Source organism: Schistocerca americana, chromosome 3 (genome assembly GCF_021461395.2).
Source record: "Schistocerca americana isolate TAMUIC-IGC-003095 chromosome 3, iqSchAmer2.1, whole genome shotgun sequence".
Taxonomy (NCBI): domain Eukaryota; kingdom Metazoa; phylum Arthropoda; class Insecta; order Orthoptera; family Acrididae; genus Schistocerca; species Schistocerca americana.
The window spans coordinates 805,326,015-805,341,239 of record NC_060121.1 but is presented as its reverse complement, the minus strand read 5'-3'; the positions used below and the strand labels follow the sequence as shown (position 1 = coordinate 805,341,239).

General features: G+C 46.1%; 1 protein-coding gene across 1 annotated transcript in view; it reads right to left on the bottom strand.

The window, feature by feature from the left end:
* Nucleotides 1-15,225, bottom strand: part of LOC124607216 (ATP-binding cassette sub-family G member 1) — a 485,230-nt gene that overhangs the window by 179,032 nt on the left and 290,973 nt on the right. Inside the window, exon 6 of the mRNA XM_047139486.1 lies at nt 4,993-5,231. Coding sequence (XP_046995442.1) covers nt 4,993-5,231 — 239 coding nt within the window. The remainder of the gene's footprint in view (nt 1-4,992; nt 5,232-15,225) is intronic.

Sequence of the window (15,225 nt, the reverse complement as noted above, 5' to 3'; positions counted from 1 at the left end):
CAGGCCGGGTCTTGGCTCTCACGCGGACCGCACATGCTGTGGCCGGCCATGGTCTAGACGGTAGTTAAACACCTGCAGAAATATTCAATCTTCTGTTAGCAGCTTTTGAAACAGTTCTTGTAGGACATACAAAAGAACATGTTATAGTTAATTTAGATATAAACTGAAGCGTCAAAGCCTCCCGCCGGAGGTTCGAGTCCCCCCTCAGGCATGGGTGTGTGTATGTTGTTCTTAGCATAGGTTAGTTTAAGTAGTGTGTAAGCCTAGGAACCGATGGCCTTTGCAGTTTGGTCCCTTAAGAACTCGCACACATTTGAACATTTTTGAAGCGCCAAAGAAACTCGTATAGACATGCATATTCAAGTACAGTGATACGTAAACAGCCAGAATATGGCGCTGCGGTCGGCTTGGCCAATACAAGACAACAAGTGTCTGGCGCCCTTGCTAGATCGGTTACTGCTACAACAACGGCAGGTCATCAAGATTTAAGTGAGTTTGAACGTGGTGTTATGGTGGGCGCACGAGCGATGGGATTCAGCATCTCCGAGGCAGCGATGAAGTGGGGATTTTGCCGTACGACCACTTCACGAGCGTACCGTAAATATCAGTGAGCTGGTGCGTTTCTGGCGCTAGTTTCCATCGATCGTCATTTTGATCTTTGAGTCGACTTCGATGCTTATTTGTCTTCTGCTCATCTTTGGCGGCGCGGATTTAACGGCAGCGCGTGCGCTCTGCTGAGGAGGTGTGTCGGGATGGGCGGTGAGTGAGAGTCACGTGGGACTGTTGCATGATTCCATTTTACCTGTGGAACATTATAGCATTCGAAGATCAATTGCAGTGCTAAGCTGAGTACATTTCTATGTGTTTTCTTGTCTCGTGGATCACTCGTATTGACGGCAAGAGGACGAGTCGGACAACGAAGGAGCGGGGCAGTTGCTACGGCGTGTTGAGTTGTGAGGGCAGATCCACTGCCCATGGTGATTTGGTTTTCCTAGAGATCGGAAGGATAAGCTCCTCCGAGTGTGTTATAAGCTACGCCGGCCGATTGAATTGGAGTCACTGAGTTGCTTCGGTGGGTTACGTACGGCTTAATTGAACATGCCAGTGTACTAAAAATCCTTTGGAACTGTTTTAGTTGTATATCACTTACCTCGGTGTCGTGACTATCTTGACGGCAGTTGAAGAAGTGTGGCTACGTCCAACCAATCGACGTGAAGTGTGGTTAAAGACGTAGCTAGGAATGCAACGAGTAGTGAGTAAGTCCGTCTCTGGCGTTTCAAGACCCGCCGAGATACGTCCTCGGTTCTACCTTGTAGTTCATTTGGTAGTTTGGCGTGTAAATGTGCGCCGAGATAATTCTTGTCATCTTAACTTTAGGGCATGATTTTTAGCGAACTTATTAATCGAAGTTTAAGGGCTGGCACTGGCCAAGTAATTCACTGGGACTAATTTGTTTCTATTCGGTTGTATTGATCACCTGTTCTTTAGATAAGATTGTGTAGTTCATGTCTCAGAATATTGTCTGCCGTTGATGTGTGTTGTGTTACAGATAACTGGCAGCGGTCGATGTGAGCATACTGGGAGCAGAGCACCACGGGGGCAGAGAGGTATTTAAGGCCCTGTCCTCTGCTTTACATCTTGGGTTATGTTGTCACTGTTGCATGATTCCATTTTACCTGTGGAACATTATAGCATTCGAAGATCAATTGCAGTGCTAAGCTGAGTACATTTCTATGTGTTTTCTTGTCTCGTGGATCACTCGTATTGATTTGAATCCTTGGTCTGCTCGCGTCTATCGCTAATTCACACGCAATATTGAAGCGACCTCATTTTAGGGGTATTGTCATATGGTCATGTTCTAGTTTTAATCATTCTAAGAATATTGTTGATTAATCAACTAAGTAAATTTGAAGATTGGTCAAAATTAAAGCACCTCCTTAATTGTTTTAGCCATTTGTATATAGTTTCAATTAGGAAAGTTGGCTAACCAAACCTTAAAAGCCGGCCGCAGTGGTCGTGCGGTTCTAGGCGCTGCAGTCCAGAACCACGGGACTGCTACGGTCGCAGGTTCGAATCCTGGCTCGGGCATGGATGTGTGTGATGTCCTTCGGTTAGTTAGGTTTAATTCGTTCTAAGTTCTAGGGGACTGATGACCTAAGATGTTAAGTCCCATAGTGCTCAGAACCATTTGAACCAAACCTTAAAAGATCTGTGTTCTTACCCTTAATCTGTTCCTCAGCTGATTGGAAGTAATGAGAGTTCTAATGGGAATTGTATGGACATTTGTACTATTTAAGTAAGGCTTTACCTGGGTATATTTTCTCAGTCATATTCAAATTTCAAGTTTTATGGGTCTTTTCCCGGTTAAAGAAATTTGTTTGTCCAAGTGAGCTGGCTTTGTGAGGCAGTTTCCTGTATTACTGTGATTGTGATTTTATTATGCTTTTGTTTGTAATAAAATATGTAGCAACTACAACTGACTACTATCGTGATTTAGGTGTGTCACTACCGTTATACATCTCAATCAGGAACCCGGAAAAACATCAAATCTCCGACATCGCTGCGGCCGGAAAAAGGCCGTACAAGAACGGAATCAACGGCAACTGAAGAAAATCGTTCAACGTGACAGAAGTGTAACTCTTCCGCAAATCGGTTCAGATGTCAATGCTGGGCCATCAACAAATGTCAGCGTGCTACCCTTTCAACGAAACATCATCGATATGGGCTTTCGGAGTCAAAAGCCCACTCTTGATTACCGCAAGACACAAAGCTTTACGCATCACGGGGGCCCGTCGACACCGAAATTCGACTGTTGATGACTGGAGACATGTTGCCTGGTCGGACGAGTCTCCTTTCAAATTGTATCAAGCGGATGGACATGTAGAGGTATGGAGACAACTCCGTGAACCCATGTAGCCTACATGTCAGCAGGGGACTGTTGAAGCTGGTGGAGGCTCTGTAATGGTGTAGGATGTGTGCAGTTGGAGTGATAGGGGACCCCTGATATGTCTAGATACGACTCTGACAGATGGGACGTACGTAAACATCCTGTCTGATCACCTGCATCCATTCATGTCCATTGTGCATTCGGACGAACTTAGGCAGTTCCAGCAGGACAATGCGACACCCCACACGTACAGAATTGCTACAGAGTGGCTCCATGAACACTCTGAGTTTAAACACTTCTGATGGTCAGCAAACTTCCCAGACATGAACATTCTGACCATATATGGGATGCCTTGCAACATGTTGTTCAGAAGAGACCTCCGCCCCTCGTACTCTCACGGATTTATGGACAACCCTGCAGGATTCATGGTGTCAATTCCCTCAAGCACTACTTCAGTCATTAGTCGAATTCATACCACGTCGTATTGCTGCACTTCTGCGTGCTCACGGGGCCCTCCAGATAAACTACTGGCCATTAAAATTGCTACACCACGAAGATGACGTGCTACAGACGCGAAATTTAACCGACAGGAAGAAGATGCTGTGATATGCAAATGATTAGCTTCTCAGAGAATTCACACAAAGTTGGCAGCGGTGGCGACACCTACAACGTGCTGACATGAGGAAAGTTTCCAACCGATTTCTCACACAGAAACAGCAGTTCACCGGCGTTGCCTGGTGAAACGTTGTTATGATGCCTCGTGTAAGGAGGAGAAATGCGTAGATCACGTTTCCGACTTTGATAAAGGTCGGATTGTAGCCTATCGCGATTGCGGTTTATCGTATCGCAACATTGCTGCTCGCGTTGGTCGAGATCCGATGACTGTTAGCAGAATATTGAATCGGTGGGTCCAGGACGGTAATACGGAACGCCGTGCTGGATCCCAACGGCCTCGTATCACCAGCAGTCGAGATGACAGGCATCTTATCCGCATGGCTGTACACGCCATCCAAGCTCTGATTGACTCAATGCCCAGGCAGGCGTATCAAGGCCGTTTTTACGACCAGAGGTGGTTGTTCTGGGTACTGATTTCTCAGGATCTATGCACCCAAATTGCGTGAAAATGAAATCACATGTCAGTTCTAGTATATTTGTCCAATGAATACCCATTAATCATCAGCATTTCTTCTTGGTGTAGCAATTTAGATGGCCAGTAGTGTATTAGGCAGGTGTGCCAGTTACTTCGGCTCTTCAGTGTATAATCATTAGTATGGATTGAATTGGAAATATCTCAAATGATTATCAACGGCGATTTATCATTTATTGTTGTATTACCAGTAGAATTTTTATACGATGCTACCTCTGTGTTCCTTGTATCACATTTTCGTCTTGTTTACTCGTTTCTGTATAGTGTGATTGTATGATTTGTTTTACATCGGGTTCAGTCCTTTGTTAACATATGTATTTTCGTACCAGGGTGGTTGTTGTTGTTGTTGTGAACTTCAGTCCTGAGACTGGCTTGATGCAGCTCTGCATGCTACTCTATCCTGTGCAAGCTTCTTCATCTCCCAGTACCTCCTGCAGCCTACATCCTTCTGAATCTGCTTAGTGTATTCATCTCTTGGTCTCCCTCTTCGATTTTTGCCCTCCACTCTGCCCTCCAATACTAAATTGGTGATCCCTCGATGTCTCAGAACATGTGCTACCAACCGATCCCTTCTTCTAGTCAAGTTGTGCCACAAGCTCCTCTTCTCCCCATTTCTATTCAATACCTCCTCATTAGTTATGTGATCTACCCAACTAATCTTTAGCATTCTTCTGTAGCACCGTACAAGGGTACGACATGAATAAATGTCTACTTAAATTGTCAAAACAAATTGTAATCTTTAATACAACATTTCCGGTGTTGAGATGGCTGTACGGGTACAATCCGTAAAAACGACTCACGATCCACCCTCCCAGCTTAATTTCCACCAGTATGTCATCTCCTCCCTTCCACTGGTTGCAGTGTATCTGTGAGGACTGGGTTTGAGATACTGCATCTTCATTTGGAATCCGCAGTTGAGGGAGCAGGCGCGCTATGTAGTGGACTGGAAAGTACTCACGATAGTCGACGGGGTTGTAGTGTGTGGGGCAGTAGAGGCCACAGGCGGCGAGGAAGGAGACGATGCCGCCGCCGGGCCCCTGGTAGACGCAGCGGCCGCGCGCCATGGCGTACACGTCGTCCAGTAGCGCCAGCAGCGACGCGGAGGGCGTGTGCAGCGTGCAGACGACGGCGCGGCCCTGCCGGGACACCTCGTGCAGCAGCCGCAGGCACAGCTTTGCCGACACCTCGTCCAGCCCGCTGCGGCAGACACGCGTTCGTCACAGCGGGGGGAAAATTAGGACTCAGCAGGCCGCCTGTCTACGTCGCATTACAAGTCGCACAGCACCGGTGATTAAAATTCTTGTGGGGTGCTATGCTAAGTGATTGTGTGAAATACTTTAACTTAAAACCAACGTTTCGAACTTATTATAACGGCTTCCTCAGGGAAAGATTATGTGGTATCGATAGCCACGATGCCACGGCGTAGGTGCAAGTACTACGACCGACACCGACGATAGCGCTCTCTAGCAGGCGCTGTGCAGATCTACGAGCTCCGCTGCAGATTCGTCCCATTCCATCAAGAGGAGATAGCCAGGAAACATCGCTTCAACCTCAGCTTGCTATTGAGACTTTGTGCTACTGATGACGGGAATACGGTTTCGCTCCTACGGCTCTTCAGTGTAAAGTTACGTATCTCATTGACTAATAATTAAATGTACTTTCACGTACAAAGCTGTACGTCTCCGCGTCGCCTGCTCCTAGTTACTTCCTTCATTTGGCAAACTTTTCAGTTTTCAGGAGCAGACCCACGCGCCGCTTTCCAGGAGGGATGCAAAAGATTAGTTTTGACGGAGGAAAGGTACTCTGTCTATTGCACTTGATCGGTGCCAGTTTTTGAAACTTTATTGGGCCTAGAATATAATAGGCTGGTCATGATGGAAGCGGAAGGATAGGAAAGAAACCATTAGGGGGCTAGCCTGGTTGTCAGTGACTGGCGACCGTTGTAATACGGTCGAAACGTTGGTTTTAGTTTATAATTAATATATATTATGTTTCAGCCTAACGACAAGCGCCGGCACGAAGAACGCAGGAGCAGAGAAGGCGGTGAGATGACGTCGGCCAATGATGCGTTGATTGGCGCCGCGCCACGACAGGAGCGATACCTGCAAGAAGTGAATATAAGCGCCGCTCCTGCCACCCTCGGGCGACGGTACCAGACCGCGATTCACAGACCTGCACAGTACCAGGAGACGTGTGATCTATATCAACTGCTTTACACGGACCTTTAATACGACAGAGGACTGTTTGCACATCGCCGATCGCTTGCCACACCGTTGTAAATTCAAAGTTAAGTATTGTCAATATTCTTATTTGTAATAAAAACTGTTAATGTGATTTTTCTTGAATTGTTGTATAGCATTCCGAGAACGCAGTATCCTTTAGGCACCTTATACGAGACGAGTGGGCAAGACCTCACACATAAGATATATATTTTATACAATGACGCGGAACAACGTCCAGGAGAGTTGTAACCATCGTGACTCAGACTGCAGAAGTCTGTGTCTTTTAAATACTGTTTACAAAGTTATTATGAAGCGATAAAGTTTTTTGCCGTACAAAAGTAACTTCCAGGGATTTAAAAAAAAAATTTATCGTCCTGACAAGAAGTTTTGGGAAATAATGGCGGAAAAGGGCAATCCAAGACACTCGAGCCAAGTCATGCAGTCACATTATACTCCTCAGTATCCTTTCTTTCAGGAGTGCTAGTTCTGCAAGGTTCGCAGGAGAGCTTCTGTAAAGTTTGGAAGGTAGGAGACGAGATACTGGCAGAAGTAAAGCTGTGAGTACCGGGCGTGAGTCGTGCTTCGGTAGCTCAGATGGTAGAGCACTTGCCCGCGAAAGGCAAAGGTCCCGAGTTCGAGTCTCGGTCGGGCACACAGTTTTAATCTTCCAGGAAGTTTCACATTATACTAATACCTGAACCATCATAGACACTGTAAGCGGCGCTCATCAGAGTCGCACTGACGTCTCCTGAAACAGGATAGAGGCACGGCAGGGGGTTGCAGGTCAGTCTGCAGTTTCCTTGCGGTTAGGAGCAAAGGCCCCGGGAATAGACAACATTCCATTAGAACTACTGAAAGCCTCTGGAGAGCCAGGCCTAACAAAACTCTACCATCTAGTGAGCGAGATGTATGAGACAGGTGAAATACCCTCACACTTCAGGAAGAACATAATAATTCCAACCCCAAAGAAAGCTGTTGTTGACAGATGTGAAAATTACCGAATTATCAGTTTAATAAGCCACGACTGCAAAAAATAACACGAATTCTTTACAGACGAATGGAAAAACTGGTAGAAGCCGAACTCGGGGTGGATCACTTTGGATTCCGTAGAAACGTTGGAACACGTGAGGCAATACTAACCCTACGACTTATCTTAGAAAATAGATTAAGGAAAGGCAAACCTATGTTTCTAGCATTTGTAGACTTAGAGAAAGCTTTTGACAACGTTGACTGGAATACTCTCTTTCAAATTCTGAAGGTGGCAGGGGTAAAATACAGAGAGCGAAAGGCTATTTACAGTTTGTACAGAAACCACGTGGCAGTTATAAGAGTCGAGGGGCATGAAAGGGAAGCAGTAGTTGGGAAGGGAGTGAGACCCCCGATGTTATTAAATCTGTATATTGAGCAAGCAGTACAGGAAACAAAAGAAAAATTCGGAGTAGGAATTAAAATCCATGGAGAAGAAATAAAAACTTTGAGGTTCGCCGATGACATTTTAATTCTGTCAGCGACAGCAAAAGAACATGGAAGAGCAGCTCAACGGAATGGACAGTGTTTTGAAAGGAGGATATAAAATAATCATCAACAAAAGCAAAACGAATATTAGGGAACGTAGTCGAATTAAATCTGGTGATGCTGCGGGAATTAGATTAGGAAATGAGACGCTTAAAGTAGTAAATTAGTTTTGCTATTTGGGGAACAAAATAACTGATAATGGTGGAAGTAGAGAGGAAAAAAAAATGCAGACTGGCAATGGCAAGGAAACCGTTTCTGAAGAAGAGAAATTTGTTAACATCGAGTATAGATTTGAGTGTCAGGAAGTCGTTTCTGAAAGTATTTGTATGGAGTGCAGCCATGTATGGAAGTGAAACGTGGACGATAAATAGTTTTGACAAGAAGAGAATAGAGGCTTTCGAATTGTGGTGCTGCAGTAGAATGCTGAAGATTAGATGGGTAGATGAAATAAGTAATGAGGAGGTACTGAATAGAATTGGAGAGATGAGAAATTTGTGGCACAACTTGACTAGGAGAAGGGCATATTCTGAGGCATCAAGGGATCACCAGTTTAGTATTGGAGGGCAGCGTGGAGAGTAAAAATCGAAGAGGGAGACCAAGAGATGAATACACTAAGCAGATTCAGAAGGATGTAGTTTGGAGATGAAGAATCTTGCACAGGATAGAGTAGCATGGAGAGCTGCATAAAACCAGTCTCTGGACTGAAGACCACAACAACAACAACAGGAGCAAATGCAGAAAGACCAACTTCAAAGCAGGTTGATTGTACGGATCAGCGCTTAACATTGTCACAGGACACCTACGAACAAGTGCGGATTTTGGGACTCGATAGGAATGCTCGCAGCAAGAGACTTAGGGATACTCAAGGGCTGATCAACACTGTTTATTTGCAATTAGACTAACAACTACACTGAAGGCTAATTCAAGACATTAGAATAAGCAAGGGATGCAACTGGTGGCGCAACAGAAGTCAGTGTCTGAGTCCGTGGGTTGAGAACAGAAATAGCAATCACTAGCAGCATTATGAAGTACGAACTTTTAGAGAAGTACTCAGACTGAGCAAGAAAGACCTGTCGGAGGTCCTCCGAAGCTGGAGACGCGCAACTCGGAGTTGGTGCTCCAACGACCTGACTGAGAATTCTCTCCGAATAAATGGTTTTTAAAGGATTGTGACGGCGCACTGTTTCTTCCTTCCTACTCGCACTTTACAGACTTCAGCCAATCTGACAAGTGGCTCTGGGCCTCCAGGGCGCAACTGGCCAACCACGTTCAGATTTTTCCCACTCTCCTGCTCAGTAGGTATGGATGTTTCTGGTCTTTTAACTAGCAGTCTCCAGGTTTGGTAGCAACAGCGTTAGGCTAAAAGCTACATGTCGCTGTCCTTCCTATTATACCTAGCAACAACAGTGTCTTACGTCACTGTGCCCCCTCCAGAGGCTTCTCGTGACTGGGGACCGCTGTTGTAGCAGTCTGTGTAAACCTTCTGACGTTGAGGGAATCAGGGGCATATATCAAGCTTGCTGCCTCTTCTAAAACGTTTCTTTCTGCGACCATACATTAATGTGACGCCTTACAACAGCGTCTAGGCCGTATGTGAGTTATTAATTACTTCTCCGAAGTGAAACTTCACCCTTGGTACAGCTGCCCAGAGCGTCTGTAATTCGCAGGTCTCTAGTGTCACCGTGCATTTCCGGCAACCTAAACACATTTGCCTGCTCTCTGCATTGCGTCTCTGATTTCCTGCCTTGGAGTGCCCTCGCTGGCTTCCAACAGCCTTAAACTTAAAATGTCCAAGCAACACATCGTTAGTATACGACAGCACATAAACCACGGTATTAGACATGGACGCAAAATTTCTCCGTTGCTATTTTCCGTCCGCTTAGACGATCTGATAAGAATCTGAGAAGATTATTGTTAAGTGATGAGATTTTTCTTGCTCAGTATTAACCTTTAATATGTTTCTTTTATTGTTTTCCGATTTCCCAAACAGGGGTTCGATGCAATGAGCGTTTACATTCAGTGGACTAAATAAACAGTTTGAGGGAAGGCTTTTCCAATGTCATTTCCTCACATAATTTACATCATTGGCGTCTTATGTGAGTAATGAATCCTTGAACAGAACTCACTGACGTCTGACTGTGTCATCTGCTGGGAATGTCATCATTGGAAAGGAAGGAAAGAAAATTAAGATTTAATGTCCCGCCGATAACTAGGCCTTTAGAGGCTGAGCACAGTTCCGATTTGGGTTGAATGGGGAAAAAATCAGCCACGTAAAATTTCTTCAAAGGAATCACTGTGACGTCATCGGACGCTTTTATCGAGGAATTTTGTTAATTCACGACCCTCCAGGATTTTATTCTCTTCTTTCACAGATGAGACCTCAAGGAGTTCGTCAGTATGGTAAGTGCATTCCATTCCAAACCTTTCTTTAACGACAAATCCTTTCCACTTTTTGCGTGTGTGATCAGTGTTCGGACTGGTTAGATGCGGTCTGCCACGAATTCCTCTCCTTTGTCAACCTCTTCATCTCAGGGTAGCACTTACTCCACAATCCCCCTATTATTGATCTATATAATCCTACCTTTGCCTTCCGTTACAATATTTATCCTCTCCAGCACCCAGTAGTATTATGGAAGTTATTCGCTGATATCTAAACACGTGCCCCTGTCATCCTGTCCGTTCTTCTCCCATTTTGCTCTCCTTCCGGATTCTGCAGAAAACCTTTACATTTCATATCTTGCCAGCCCACCAAATTTTCAACATCTCTCTGTAACGCCACATCTCAAACGTTTCAACTCTTCTGTTCCGCTTTTCTTGTAAATTTCTTCCGCGTATTAAGACCGGTGAGTGTCATAATTTTTGACATTTTTATGCAGTGACAGCAACTGATATTGTTTATATAAGAATATACAGCCTACAGTTGCAGTTTAACTTTATCGTTTACCTAGGTTTCAACGTTAGTAATAACGTCTTCTTCAGAACCTGCAACGCACACGCACACGCACACGCACACGCACACGCACACGCACACGCACACGCACACGCACACGCACACGCACACGCACACGCACACGCACACGCACACGCAAATGGTTCAAATGGCTCTAAGCACTATGGGACTTAATATCTGAGGTCACCAGTCCCCTAGATTTAGAACTACACTCCTGGAAATGGAAAAAAGAACACATTGACACCGGTGTGTCAGACCCACCATACTTGCTCCGGACACTGCTAGAGGGCTGTACAAGCAATGATCACACGCACGGCACAGCGGACACACCAGGAACCGCGGTGTTGGCCGTCGAATGGCGCTAGCTGCGCAGCATTTGTGCACCGCCGCCGTCAGTGTCAGCCAGTTTGCCGTGGCATACGGAGCTCCATCGCAGTCTTTAACACTGGTAGCATGCCGCGACAGCGTGGACGTGAACCGTATGTGCAGTTGACGGACTTTGAGCAAGGGCGTATAGTGGGCATGCGGTAGGCCGGGTGGACGTACCGCCGAATTGCTCAACACGTGGGGCGTGAGGTCTCCACAGTACATCGATGTTGTCGCCAGTGGTCGGCGGAAGGTGCACGTGCCCGTCGACCTGGGACCGGACCGCAGCGACGCACGGATGCACGCCAAGACCGTAGGATCCTACGCAGTGCCGTAGGGGACCGCACCGCCACTTCCCAGCAAATTAGGGACACTGTTGCTCCTGGGGTATCGGCGAGGACCATTCGCAACCGTCTCCATGAAGCTGGGCTACGGTCCCGCACACCGTTAGGCCGTCTTCCGCTCACGCCCCAACATCGTGCAGCCCGCCTCCAGTGGTGTCGCGACAGGCGTGAATGGAGGGACGAATGGAGACGTGTCGTCTTCAGCGATGAGAGTCGCTTCTGCCTTGGTGCCAATGATGGTCGTATGCGTGTTTGGCGCCGTGCAGGTGAGCGCCACAATCAGGACTGCATACGACCGAGGCACACAGGGCCAACACCCGGCATCATGGTGTGGGGAGCGATCTCCTACACTGGCCGTACACCTCTGGTGATCGTCGAGGGGACACTGAATAGTGCACGGTACATCCAAACCGTCATCGAACCCATCGTTCTACCATTCCTAGACCGGCAAGGGAACTTGCTGTTCCAACAGGACAATGCACGTCCGCATGTATCCCGTGCCACCCAACGTGCTCTAGAAGGTGTAAGTCAACTACCCTGGCCAGCAAGATCTCCGGATCTGTCCCCCATTGAGCATGTTTGGGACTGGATGAAGCGTCGTCTCACGCGGTCTGCACGTCCAGCATGAACGCTGGTCCAACTGAGACGCCAGGTGGAAATGGCATGGCAAGCCGTTCCACAGTACTACATCCAGCATCTCTACGATCGTCTCCATGGGAGAATAGCAGCCTGCATTGCTGCGAAAGGTGGATATACACTGTACTAGTGCCGACATTGTGCATGCTCTGTTGCCTGTGTCTATGTGCCTGAGGTTCTGTCAGTGTGATCATGTGATGTATCTGACCCCAGGAATGTGTCAATAAAGTTTCCCCTTCCTGGGACAATGAATTCACGGTGTTCTTATTTCAATTTCCAGGAGTGTACTTAAACCTAACTAACCTAAGGACATCACATGCCCGAGGCAGGATTCGAAACTGTGATCGTAGCAGCTGCGTGGTTCCGGACTGAAGCGCCTAGAACCGCTCGGTCACATCGGCCGCCTCCTCCTCCCCCCCCCCCCCCTACAAACACACACAAAATATATATATATATATATATATATATATATATATGTGTGTGTGTGTGTGTGTGTGTGTGTGTGTGTGTGTGTGTGTGTGTGTGCATGTATGTGTGTATATATGAGGGAAACACTGCAATGCTTTTGTACGTGTAAAGGATATATCCATTGAAACACTATAAGTTAAGGTTCACGCAAGTTGACAGTTTAGATTTTATGAATATTATTCTCCCTGTCCTAGTCGGTGTGAAGGGCGAGAGATGGGTAAAATATGCTTTCTGCCTAGGAGGTAACCAGGCTGGACTATTCTCAAAGAGTCGTCGGTCCTTATTACTCGATAGGTTTTCCATGTAATCCAGGCAGCAGCATTATTTTACACCTACATGTACAGGTTGAACCAGGTTGGTTGGTTGGTTGATTTGGGGGAGGGGACCAAACAGCGAGGTCATCAGTCCCATCGGAGTAGGTAAGGATGGGGAAGGAAGTCGGTCGCCCTTTCAAAGGAAACGTCCTGGCATTTTCCTGAAGTGATTTAGAGAAATTACGGAAAACTTAAATCAGGATGGCCGTACCCGGGTTTGGCCCGTCGTCCTCTCGAATGCGAATCCGGTGTGCTAACCATGTCACTCGGTGGGTGAACCAGAACGCTGTCGAGATTGTCCGAGGAAACATTCTGAGTATTTTGGTGTTTTTTTTCATTAGTAATCTTGTATCTGACTTTGTGAAATTTGTCTCTAACTGCCTACACAGCAGTTACAGTGAGTCTTTGTCTGCACAGAAGACCGAAAAAAGCCACGCGAATGAGAATGCGTGATGAACGTGATACCGGGAAACTGATCATTATCTGAACGTCTATTTCGTGGTGTTCTTAACATGCCGGAGCTACTAATTATGCTCACCATTATCATCGGTGTGATATCAGCAAGTTATTGACACCTTCAATTACAGCACTAGAATTGCTCTACTAAGGACTCGACCACTGGACCCCCCCCCCCCCCCCCCCCCTCTGCTGGTGGAGACGTGAGAGCGTAGCCTGTGGAGTACTGATGTGTTCAGCGTCAAGTCCAGAGATGAAGTCCTTACTTTCTAGTCTGTAAAGAACCTAATGCACTCTTATTTCCACCAAGAATCATGGCAACTAAACCTAAGTTATACAGGCACGCCGATGGCATAATTGTTTCCTTAATAAAATATCCTGCCAAAAAGAGGCGAAACGTTAAAAAAGCAGTAATCTCGATTTTCTCCCCAATTTTTATGACCTTCTTTTGGAAAGCCAGGAGAAGCTTATCAGCTGGATGAACTATTCTTAACATAGTTCAAACGTCAACCTAATGTTGATAGATTCCTGTCGTCCAGAAACCTAGCTTTCAGCTTGGGTGTCCTAAATGGGTACATATAATGTACTGCACAGTACGCTAGGCAGCAGTAAGGCACTAGCCGAGGCGACTTTCCCAAGACTATGTGAGGCCAGCTATACCTGTCACAAAGAATGTTAAAAAAGAAGAAATGAAGTCAGAACATGTAATCACTCTTATCTCGTTGATCCATCTAAACTTTTATACTGACAGAGATTGTCTAAGCCAGTACCATCCAGTCGAATAACTTTTCGTAAAGAAATGAAAAGAGACGAGACAAACGGTTTGCTGCTTTTCGTGAGACCTATGGTCTCTGGCTGCTCATTACAGAGTTACCGCACTGTGTTTGGTTTCTTGCCCCATGCATCTGTGTTGTACTGAAAATAGTGCGCAACAGTTCAAATGTAGATGGCATTACAACCGAGAGGTTTTGCTGATAAAAAGCTGACTGATATGCGCCTCGAGTATTGGTCCACTGAATGCAATGGAAACTACGCTGAACGGTTGCCACACCGACGGCAACCACATCATAGCACTTTTGTTTCTATCTAGGGTCATTGCGTTACTCTGTGTTGCGTGTTGTACATTTTGGTTATTATGTATTACAGGTTTCTTCACTGTTGAGACGGTAATTTAACAGAAACAAGGGTGACTGCGTTAACACACCGAAAAATCATAATTACATTATTACTGCGTAACGAGCCGCTGAAACTATAGGTACCTTATCAAAACATTCAGAAGGTTTCCGGAGGACTGTTGGTCGAGTCCTGGTTCCTCCTGCATATACTGCAAGTCACTGCACAGCGCATGGCAGAGTGTGCAGTGCACTAATGTTATCGGGTTTCCGTTCCATTCCATTCTCTTATTGAGTGAGGAAAAACTGACTGTTTACACGCTTCTTTCTCATTACCCCTGTGTGAAACATATAATGGTGGCACCATAATAGTCACACTGTCTTCTACGAATTCCAACATGGTTTCGCGAAAACCACTTTGTTTTTCTTGTAAGAATTCCCATCTAAAATTCATCGAGTGTTTCTGTTACAATCTCTTATCACTGGATCTCAGACAGTGGTGGAAGTTATCACAGCGCCAGAAGAAGTCAGTCACGTCGTCACAAAAAACTGTATGTGAAAATTTGCCGGCCAGAGTGGCCGAGCGGTTCTAGGCGCCACAGTCTGGAACTGCGCGACCGCTACAGTCGCAGATTAGAATCCTGCCTCGGGCATCGATGTGTGTGATGTCCTTAGGTTAGTTAGGTTTAAGTAGTTCTAAGTTCTAGGGGACTGATGACCTCAGACGTTAAGTCCCATAGTGCTCAGAGCCATTTGAACCATTTGTGAAAATTTAAGCATTAACCGAGCAAGACATAACATTATATGT